General features: G+C 36.8%; 1 protein-coding gene across 2 annotated transcripts in view; it reads right to left on the bottom strand.

Moving 5' to 3' along the window:
• The window catches only part of LOC127633675 (TANK-binding kinase 1-binding protein 1-like), a 56,873-nt gene that overhangs the window by 10,185 nt on the left and 34,496 nt on the right, over positions 1 to 12,192 (bottom strand). For both annotated transcript variants that reach the window (XM_052112920.1, XM_052112919.1), the window contains exons 5-7: positions 7,152 to 7,296; positions 4,010 to 4,203; positions 3,548 to 3,609 (exon numbers count right to left, since the gene is read on the bottom strand). In XM_052112920.1, the coding sequence (XP_051968880.1) occupies positions 3,548 to 3,609; positions 4,010 to 4,203; positions 7,152 to 7,296 (401 nt within the window). The remainder of the gene's footprint in view (positions 1 to 3,547; positions 3,610 to 4,009; positions 4,204 to 7,151; positions 7,297 to 12,192) is intronic.

Here is a 12,192-nt window from a genome sequence, read left to right on the forward strand (position 1 = left end):
GTGAACACCTTCCGATAAATATGTATCAAATGGGTTAGCTGTCAACTATAGTATAAGAATGGCAAAAAGTGGGAATCTATTTGTGATTTAACATTTTTGGTGTGTCGTTTCCTTAAATGTATTTCTTTTTTTATATAAAGGAAAAATAAACAGCCCTAAAAGTATGAGCAAGTGCTTTTGTCAAGCATGTACAGTTAAGTAGAAAAAGAACAAATGTATGAGTGTGTGTGTGTGTGTGTGTGTGTGTGTGTGTGTGTGTGTGTGTGTGTGTGTGTATAAGTGTGGGTGGATAGGTATGTGGGCTGGTTTAGCGATGCCTGACCTTTGCTCTGAAACTATAATGTATTTTTGTCTTCTTCATGTCTTCTCTAACAAATGTTGGCTATAAGGCTCTGTGAATTTATCATTGGTTTTTAATCAAAACTGAAATATAACCCTGAAAAACTTAATCAGCACAGGCCATACTGCCCACTAGATATTAAGCATAATCAGAAACAAATAAATACTACACCACAGGGAGCATTATTACAAATTAATGCAAAACATCTTTCTCATCCCTTTGAATCAATAGGCCACCACTAGCTTCACCAAACAGATTTGCAAAAACTTTTTCCCCGTCTTCCATTGGTCAACAAACAGATAGTCACAAACCAAATTCGCTCAACTGTGAACCAGTTTTGCAATGTTGGGCTGGCTGGAAGGCTCAAACAGAGTGATGATTTAAACTGCCACTGAGACATTGTGTTTACACTTTTTGGGGAATTCAACATATAAATGGTTTGCTTTCATTTGTTTCTCACACACACCTTAAAGTATGGTATCAGATATCCACCCAAATGACATGTGAATGAAGTCAGCAAATACATGCAAGTTATCTTTAAAACTTCATAAGGTCCTTCTTGAATGTCAAAATTTTGTACACAAAAATACACCTTTAAATGTGGGAAACTCTTTCTATATATAATCTAGTAGCAAAAACAAGTAGTATTGCCTTTGTCCTGCTGCTTAGATGAGCCCCAAGGCTCAGTGAAATGTCTCCCTCATGTTTATGGCTGGCAAGTCATGTCAGCAGATTTATAACACAAACACACACACACACATGCATGTGCACGCACACAAAGACATATAAAAGAAAATCTTCTGACTTTACAATAATAGTTCTGCTTTAAAAAGTAACCAACTTAGAGAAAATGGCTAAAAAAGCACATGTAATCCAGGTTGAGTTTATGTTCAAAATACTATTATTATTATTCAACTGGTTATATATAAGGTTGAAGGCAGAAGTTTACATACACCTTAGCCAAATACATTTAAACTCAGTTTTTCACAATTCCTGAGATTTAATCGTAGAACATCTTCCCTGTTGTAGGCAAGTTAGGATCACTACTTTATTTTAAGAATGTGAAATGTCAGAATAATAGTAGAGAGAATTATTTATCCTTGTGTACTATTGTTTGAACAGGCATTTGGAAATTGCTCCCAAGGACTAACCAGACTTGTGGAGGACCACAATTTGTTTTCTGATGTCTTGGCTGATTTCTTTTGATTTTCCCATGATGTCAAACAAAGAGGCACTGAGTTTGAAGACCTAATTTTCTTGAATTTTCAAAGCTTCTTAAATGCATAGTAAACTTATGGCCCACTGGAATTGTGATATATTCAATTAAAAGTGAATCAATCTGTCTGTAAACAATTGTTGGAAATATTACTCTTATATTATAATATTAAATATTAATATTAAATATTACTTAAGTAGATGTCCGAAACGACTTGCCAAAACTATAGTTTGCTCATATGAAATATGTGAAGTGGTTAAAAAATTAAGCGTAAGTACATTTCTGACTTCAACTGTATAATAAAAATATAACACATTTATACTAAATTTATATGAAAAAAAAGGTATGCCAATTCCAATTCCAGTCTGAAAATGAAAACAAATCGATTTATTTTCCTAATAAACCCCTCATTAGAAAAAAAAGACATCTGAGTAACTGCATGAAAGTTTTGGATCTTTTCTGTTAAATCACGACTTTTACAAGAATCAGCCATTCAAAGAGAGAGGGGGAGTAGAGTGTGAAACCTGACGTGCAAAGAGACGTAGGCATTACTGTGCCAAGACTCCTCATTTCACTTAAACCCAGGCAACTTTCAGTTCACCTGCATTCTCTTCATTGTCAGTTACATCTCAGACCACTTCTGTGAGATTGTGGAAGTGGTTTGGAGGCTTGCCAATAGTTATACTGCCCTCTACTGGCTACCAGTATGCCCATATCAGTGACCAAGGGAAATTAACAATGCTCTTGCTGTGAACATGCAAATATCAAATAATATTTCAAATGATGGTCAGAATGAAAAAAATCTAATCTAATCTAATCTAATCTAATCTTATTCAGTCTAGTCTAATGCAACGACATTTAGGGGGGTATAGCGCCTGTTATAATTGTATATAAACGATAGTGGATATGTGAGAGATATTGTTTCCTTCAGCATCTTCACAAGGTCTTTTGCTGTTGTTCTGGGATTGATTTTCACTTTTCGCATCAAACTACATTAATCTCTAGGAGACAGAATACGTCTCCTTCCTGAGCGGAATGATGGCTGCATGGTCCCATGTTTTTTAAACTTGTATACTATTGTTTGTAAAATGAACGTGGTACTTTCAGGCATTTGTAAATTGCTCCCAAGGATGAACCAGACTTGTGGAGGTCCACAATTTGTTTGCTTGGCTGATTTATTTTGATGGCAAGCAAAGAGGCACTGAGTTTGAAATTAGGTCTTAAAATACATCCACAGGTATACCTCCAATTCAGTACACCTCCAATCAGAAGCTAATTGGCTAATTGTCTAAAGGCTTCACATTATTTTCTGGAATTTTCCAAGCTGCTAAAAGGCACAGTTAACTTAGTGTATGTAAACTTCTGACCCACTGGAATTGAGATATAGTCAACTAAATGTGAAACAATTGTTGAAAAAATTACTCGTGTCATGCACAAAGTAGATGTCCTAAACGACTTTGCCAAAAAAAATAATTTGCTAATATGAAATATGTGGAGTGATTAAAAAAATTAGTTTGAAGACTTCAACCTAAATGTATGTAAACTTCTGACTTCAACTGTATATATATATATATATATATATATATATATATATATATATATATATATATATATATATATATATATATACATACATTTTAATTGGCAGATGAGTTTTCAGATAATGCAGCCCCTGGCCATGCCAGTCTTCTTTTTTATGTCTAAATTGCAAGCTACAAGGAATGAAAGCAAAGTCCTCCTCTGGCTCTATGTCTTATAATGATAAATAGCACATAAATTTGTGCGATTGCTTCAGAATTTGCCAGTTCGTTACGTCATGTCGTGTACCACTGCATCTGTATGATTATCAGATAAACGGACTCATAATGTGTGCTGGGGCTCACGACCTGCCGAGTGTCAGAACTAGCCCTGTATACGCTCTGCTTTTTAAAGAGTCTGCACAGCTATTGTTGTGAAGTTGTGGTCTGTGAACTATGGATGTAGAATCTTACTGTTCATCTCCAACTTTCTTTATCCACTCCACATCACACTGTCCACACGTTGAACTCATCTCCTGTGCAAAAGAGAAACATGTCAAGATTTTAACCTGCTGTATATTATCCAGGCCCATAACAGTACATTAATAGACATTAAAGTGGAAGAATATGCTCCCCCAACCCGAATACACACACATAGTCAGATTAGTTGTCAACCAGTTTTTCAAATGGCAGATCCTTATACTTTTACATTTGATCACTCTGAGCCACATGCAGTTTGAACAGTGGAGAAAAGAACCAGTATTTGGCTGCTGCCATTACAAATACTTAATCAGTGGTTTGTCGCATGGATGTGAGACTGAAGTCAGATTTCATGAAAACACGAAAGCTCTGATCTACGATCTTAGGAAAGACATTCTCTGGAAAATGTTTCTAACTGAAACATGTAAATGTGGTATGCATGTTGGTGTCACTGACCCGTTGCCTATGGTTGCTTTGCAGCTCTCTGAGCTCTACCCGTAACCTCTCACATTCAGCCTTTAGATCCTCCTCTCTCTGACATGCCCCCTGAGCCTCGTGCCGTGCCCCCTCTAGCTCTGCCTCCAGACGCTGCAATTTGAGGTCGGACAGGGTGTCCAGACTTCGGGAGCTCTGTAGGGTCATGGGGCAGTCTAGCAACAGAGATGGACAGATGAAATTACTATTATTAGGCTAGCAAAACAGACAATCAACATGTTGATCAAGTGCCTTTTACTGCTGACACAGTAGTATTGTACTATTGTACTATAGTGTGTGTCATCAAAGAAATATTCTCAGCAAGGTATATATATATATATATATATATATATATATATATATATATATATATATACCTAGGAGGTTTGAATTTCCCAAAGGCAGCAAAAGGTAAGGTTTTAGACTTTGTTTCAGTGTAAATTAAATTAAAATTAATTTAATTTTGTTGCTGTGTAAAGGCAGCTATGAATACTTAAAAAGATGAAAGAAACAAAGAACAAAATCACAATTCAGTATGCAAATAATGCAAGAACGCAAGGATAAATCAGAATGCAGTATGCACAAAATGCAAGAAAAAGATTATAATAATGCAATCTATATTTAGTGGTTTGTAATCCACAAGCTTATTTAGTGGTTTGATATAGTGCTTCAGCTTTAGGCCTAGAGCAAACTCAGACATCTTAATTTCAGCCTACAGCACTTGCACCTGGCAGACAGCTGCCCTTTTTCACTCTTCCAACATAAAAATACACAGGTGTTTCTCAAAAGGGCCACTGCATGTCATCTCAAAATATCCATCTGATCTGATGCGAGGACAAATTGTCCAGCAACATGTCTTTGAAATAACAGACTTTGATCATCCTCTGACCTCATCTGCCACTCAAAACAGGCTTTAGCTTGCCAATAAAAAAAACAGAGAAACACCTATTTTTTTTTATGTGCAATGTACTCAAAAGTGCATCCTCCAACAGTCAATACCTTAGTTACTGTATTTTCAATGTTGTGATCAACACCAAGTTATACGATAGGGATAGGTTATGATGGTCAACTATACAAACAACTGGCTAGCTGATCAGTAAGGTAATGATGTTTACATCTTTTACCTAAACTTTTGAAACAATGTGTATTTGAAAGTTTATGGACTGGCCCTATTCACGTCCACTGTGAGTGGCTATCACCAGAATCTTTTTATTTTTATAAATGAGCTTAACTTTTATTGAACTCTGAACATTCCTTTAAATATGCCGCCTTCCCTGACTGTTCATGGACCTAAACAAATGGCAAGTTAGAGGTCTGGGTGAGAGTAGCTCCAGGGCCAACAGGGCAAAGATCCACCTAAAGTCCCCCTACACGCCGCCATTACTCGATGCACACCTGAAACCTTGAAGATGGAGAATGCATGATTATTTCCTGTCAGAGCATCCTACTCTCCTCTCCAGCGTGGGCACTATGATTCAGCAGCTCATAGAAAAGAAGACCTTGAGCCAGCAGCTATTGTGATGGTTAAGCAATAAGCAAGCAGAATGTATGCCTACATCTCACACCAAGCCACAGTGAAACAGATCTGTACACTCTTTCCTACATTTGAATGTAATATGTGTATTCATGAGCTTGCATAAATCTAACATCATTCCTGTATTATTATTTTATAGGGTAACAGATAATATTGTGCATAATTTACAAAAATAGATAATTTGCTTACATTTTCAGCAATTATCAGATTTCGTTGCATGCCTTGGGAGAAAAACATTTTAGCATGACTTAGGTTTGACTGAACTGTTTTGGATCCCAGAAGTGGTCACAGGTGAAAATTACAACATTGTCAAAAACATACTTTCCACTAAGTTTGTTTCTTTGTGGTGAGCCTCACCTCATAGATAGAAAGTTGTTAGGAGGAAAGAAAGTGAAGTGAGTGAAGGGAAAAGAAGTTGATTCAAAGCTCAACCTGAGTCTGCTGTTTAAGCCACAGCTGAGCATTTCGATATAAAACTTTGGCTTACCTGAGGTGAAATTAAGTTTTTACTCATTAAGGAAATTAATGTCAATAAATCAAAAACAACAAATAAATAAAATAGTTTATCCACATATATAACTTTCCTCAATAATCAAGATTGGTGGGCAGACATTGTTTCTGAAAAGATAAATATTTTGTGTCCATGGCCGATTTTCTCATATTTGAGTTCTAAAATAAAATGGTCAGATCATGTTGAACTACTTAAAGATAAAAGTAGATCTTGTATTTAAAAAAAAAGTTGGGAACATATGGAGAAGCCAATCTCTTTCAGTCTATATACATCTTTACGTGTTTGTTGGCTTTAGATATTATTTGCACAATTGTTTTGTTGTTTTTCAATCGTAAAATACATCAAAACTTAGGCTAATGAATGCATCTTAGCCAAACATGACTTCACCTCAACAACTTTGTGCAATCTGAGTTATTAAATATTTTTTCTGATCACATGATTAATCGTCAGAATTGTTTTTATATTACTTGATTACCACAATAATCGATAGGTGACAGCCCTAGAAGAGATATCTTTTTATTGCTTGAGGCTGGTTAGGACACATGCTATGGACCTTTCAGACCGAACACATTCTTGCGCTACAAAAAGGTAGAGTGCAGAGAATAGAACAGAACGCAAAAATCTTGAGTTTACATTTACATTTATGCATTTGGCAGACGCTTTTATCCAAAGCAACTTACTGTGCAATTATTACAGGGACAATCCCCCTGGAGCAACCTGGAGTTAAATGTCTTGCTCAAGGACACAATAGTGGTGGCTGTGGGGATTGAACCAGTAACCTTCTGATTACCAGTTATGTGCTTTAGCCCACTACGTCACCACCACTCCAAGTTCTTGACACAGCGCCTACAAAACGTGGTGCTTCTGTGAGAGATGTGGCGCAACAGTCAAAGACGTTTGTCTAGTGCATGTTCACATACTATTGTACTATAGAAAAACAATTTTCGGTTTGAACGGCCCCTTAGCCTGATGAACATCCCTAACTAGAGTCAAAAGTGTTATCCTCAATAAATGTATATGATATCATGAAATTATAACAGAAAGAACACCTGTATGCACACACACAACACAAGACTTACTATGTGATTCAGAACTGTGTAGTTGCAAATACTGCATGTCTTTGTTGTGTAGCTGTGTGTTGAGTTTGTGTAGAGAGCTCTCCCTCTGTCTCAGAGCTGACTCTAAACTATGGATCCGCTCAACATGTTTCTCCACCAGAGATGTCTGATAGAGATAAAAGAAGAGAAGGAAAAGAACACAGAGAGAGTGAGAAAGGCAAAAATAGAGATGATAAAATATTAAAAATGAAACACCACGAGAGAACTGTACAGAGAGTTAGATAGACTGATCAAAAGATGCAATTGCAGAAAGACCTTTACTTTCACCTTTACTTTCACGTTCATATCCACAAGATTTTTATTTTTTTTTACAGCAATAAAAGATTAGAATGTGTAGATGTAACAGTATTTCAGAGAGGTGGAAGGCACAGATGCTCAAATTCTTGCAACATGAAATTTTCAAAACCATTTGAGACCTGCTAAAAGCTGATGTGTGTACATTTTTCAATGTTACTTTCTCATTTCCCAACTTAATATGCAGAGACAAGGATAGGTAAACAATTTGTAGGTAAATTTCCCCAAAAAGTGTAAACTCAGAACTTTATTCTGTTTGTTTGTGCATCCAGACCAATTGACTCAATCAATGGTGTGAGTTTGGGGTTGACTATCAGTTTGTTTGGCCAATGGCAGAGTCTTCAGGAAAGCTATTTGACAACGATGCTTATTTATGCTATTCCAAAACTGGTGATGCATAAATTACAAATTTCAGCCATAAAACTGAGGATGCCAATGCGCAAATGCAATGATGTTTCTTATATCAAGAAGGGTTGCGCAGTATACTGGTAAAACAAATATTGCGATAACAAACAAATTAAACAGTACGATATAATCTTGTTGTTAATTTTGGTACCATATTAAAGTATGCTGCCATTAGCAAAATGTAATGTAATGTGAGTTTTGAGAGCAAATCAAAGACCATTTTAAAATAATAATTAAAAAGCCTCTATATGGCCAAGTGTGATCATTAAACAGCAGAAGGATGTCATTTAATGAAATTAGGGATGCACCGAAATTAAAATTCTGGGCCGAAACCGAAAATCCAGGATGCACTTGGCCGAAAACCGAAACCGAAACCTACTTTTTTTTTTTTTTACCTATTTAAGAAAAAAAATAAATATATTTTTTGTGTATAATTGTATTAACATTATACTTTTTCATGAATTTAATGAATCTGAATTGAAAAACTACAAACCAATAAAATAAATCACACTTTTATTGAAAGTAACACCAAAATTGGACAAAAAATATATTAAAACATTATTAAATATTATTCTTCATTCATTTCTGTAAAAATCTAATTTGACAGATTTTATTAACAATTATCCAAATAATGTAAAGTTTTAGAAAACTATTATATGCAAAACAACAGTCAAGTAATGAACTTAGCTAGCATCTGTCAAAAAGTTTATATATGCAACAGTAATTTTAATTAAAACAAAAAGGCAGAACACAGAATGGCAGAGGGCCTCTATTCCACTGATCTATATATATAACTATAATATATAATTATATATATAGATCAGTGCTCTATTCTGTTTATGTAAACGTATGTACACTTTAAGTGAACATTATTGTGCAAAACAACAGTGCAAAACAGCAGTAATTGAACTAAATCCAACCTCAACTGTAAACGACAGATGTATCCTCAAGTGAAGAACAAGTGTAATGTAATTGCTATACACATCATATTGGACCGCTTTATATTTAAGTACAAGTGACCGGTTTCTCTTCAAGAACAAAAGTTGCTAAACTTTCTGACAGTCTCTCCTGTCAGAAAGCTCATCAAGAACATGAGATGCTGCACTGAACAGTATCTCACTCTCTGTGCTGGTGCTTGGGCAGATAAATACCTATGCGCAATCCGCGCAAGCAAAGGAAAGCGGTCTTTGTTTATGCGGCAATAGTCAAGGGGATTGTCGCTTCTGGCGTAGTTCAGCTAGATACGTCTCAAGTTGTGTTGTAGCAGCGCTAGTTGTGGCACTGCTGTGGATCGGGGTGCTTTCCTGTAGAATCTCTTGCTGTACTCTGTATATATATATCTTGAAATTTCTGCTGAACAAACAGTGCAGATCGCAAATGTGATGTCCTTATCAGAAACTTTGAAGAATTTCCACACCGCTGACATGATCGGCCTTTGTTTGGTAGCGCCGTGATAAGGGCTAGATCGATCCAGAGTGAAATCTGAGCACTGAGGGGCGGGGCGAGGAGGTATATATTTTCGGCTCATATTTTCGGCCTTTTTTCTCTTTCGGCTGAAAACCGAAAGTGCCATTTTCGGCCGAAAGTTTTCGGCGGCCGAAATTTCGGTGCATCCCTAAATGAAATAATATACAGTCACACGCGCTTCACGCCACAGTATGAATAAGAGGTGCCTCTCTGCCCTGTCATCTCCTTAATACACACTGGCATGCAAATGAAAACACAGTCACACACATGAACACACCAACAAACGCAACACACTCTACTAATGCCTGATTTTCATGCAATGTGTCCAATAGTATCCATCTGCAGAGCCACAGTTCAGTGTTTTGTGAGTATTAATGGCTGTGAACTCTGTAATGTAACTCTTTCCCCGTTGCAGCTCAGACATTTCAGCGTGCGAATCACAGGTAGCTTGATATAAAGAACCCTTCACAAATAAGAACTTTAAAGACCTTTCAAAATAAATGTGCACCTGAAATGAGAGCTCTATTCAACTGATTGCATGAAATTGAAGACATGACAACAGAAAAAAATTACTACTGTATAAAAGTGTAATATTCAAAGCAGTTGCAATGATACTCATTTTAACAATAATATAATATTAAATGGTTATATTATTAGTATTATTATCTGTAAGCAATATAACATAAGTAAGTTTACTGAATATCAGCATATATATATATATATATATATATATTTATTTATATATATTAGTTGAAGGCAGAAGTTTACATACACTTAAATTGAAGTCATTAAAACTCATTTTTTTAACCACTCCACAGATTTCATATTAGCAAACTATAGTTTTGGCAAGTCATTTAGGACATCTACTTTGTGCATGACACGAGTAATTTTTCCAACAAATGTTTACAGACAAATTGTTTCAATTTTAATTGAGTATATCACAATTCCAATGGGTCAGAAGTTTGCATACACTAAGTTAAGCCTTTATACAATTAGCTTCTGATAGGAGGTGTACTGAACTGTAGGTGTGCCTGTGGGTGTATTTTAAGGCCTACATTCAAACTCAGTGCCTCTTTGCTTGGCATCTTGGGAAAATCAGCCAAGACCTCAGAAAAAAATTGTGGACCTCCACAAGTCTGGTTCATTCTTTGGAGCAATTTCAAAATGCCTGAAGGTAACACATTCATCTGTACAAACAATAGTACACAAGTATTTACACCATAAGACCACGCAGCCATCATACCTCTCAGGAAGATGTCCTCTAGTCTAGTCTAATGAAGCAAAAATTTTACTGTTTGTCCATCATTATGTTTGGAGGAAAAAGGGTGAGGCTTGCAAGTCGAAGAACATCCCAACCATGAAGCATGGGGGTGGCAGCGTCATGTTGTTGGGGTGCTTTGCTGCAGGAGGGACTGATGCACTTCACAAAATAGATAGCATCATGAGGAGGTAAATTATGTGAATATATTGAAGCAAAATCTCAAGACATCAGCCAGGAAGTTAAAGCTTGGTCGCAAAGGAGTCTTCCCAATGACCCCAAGCATACCTCCATAATTGTGGCAAAATGGCTTAAGGACAACAAAGCCAAGGTATTGGAGTGGCCATCACAAATCCATGACCTCAATCCGATAGAACATTTGTGGGCAAAACTGAAAAAGCGTTTGTGAGCAAGGAGTCCAACAAACCTAACTCAGTTACACCAGTTTGGAGGCCAAACTTCCAGCAGCTTATTGTGAGAAGCTTGTGGAAGGCTACCCAAAATGTTAGACACAAGTTAAACAATTTAAAGGCAATGCTACCAAATACTAACAAAGTGTATGTAAACTTCTAACCCACTGGGAATGTGAAGAAAGAAATAAAAGCTGAAATAACCCACACACCAGTCTGCCACAACATTAAAACCACCTGCCTAATATTGTGTAGGTCCCCCTCGTGTCACCAAATCAGTGCCAACCTGCATCTCAGAATAGCATTCTGAGATGCTATTCTTCTCACCACAATTGGACATTCCGGTTATTAGTTACCGTAGGCTTTGTCAGCTCGAACCATTCTGGCCATTCTCGATTGTCCTCTCTCATCAACAAGGCATTTCCATCCACAGAACTGCTGCTCACTGGATGTTTTTGGCACCAATCTGAGTAAATTCTAGAGACTGTTGTGTGTGAAAATCCCAGGAGATCAGCAGTTACAGAAATAATCAAACCAGCCCATCTGGCACCAACTATCATCCATGCAATTATCTAATCAGCCAATCGTGTGGCAGCAGTGCAGTGCATAAAATCATGCAGATGTCAGGAGCTTCAGTTAATGTATAGATCAATCATCAGAATTTGATCTCAGTTATTTGGACTGTGGCATGATTGTTGGAGCCAGATGGGCTGGTTATGTATTTCTGTAACTGCTGATCACCTGGGATTTTCACACACAACAGACTGGTTCGAACTGACAAAGTCTATGGTAACACAGATAACCACTCTGTACAACTGTGGTGAGAAGAATAGCATCCTATAATGCTATTCTGAGATGCGGGTTGATGCTGTTTTGGCGGCACGAGGGGGACCTACACATTAGGCAGGTGGTATCAATGTTGTGGCTGATCAGTGTATATCAAATCTGAGTTTTTTTAATTTGTTGCCTAAGTATCGATACCGAGTTACCAGGGCTGGTCTCCTACCGAAGCCAAATTTGATATCGGAACAACCCTAATATCAAGCATCGTCCACTAATATAAGGGTCTGGCTGGGTAACACTAGAGCCAAATGAAATTAACACAGCTTTGCAGCCAGTTAGGCTGTATGCATAGTACAAGATTAATCAAGTGGACACCTGGTTGGAT

The sequence above is a fragment of the Xyrauchen texanus genome, chromosome 40 (genome assembly GCF_025860055.1).
Source record: "Xyrauchen texanus isolate HMW12.3.18 chromosome 40, RBS_HiC_50CHRs, whole genome shotgun sequence".
In the NCBI taxonomy this organism is placed as follows: Eukaryota; Metazoa; Chordata; class Actinopteri; order Cypriniformes; family Catostomidae; genus Xyrauchen; species Xyrauchen texanus.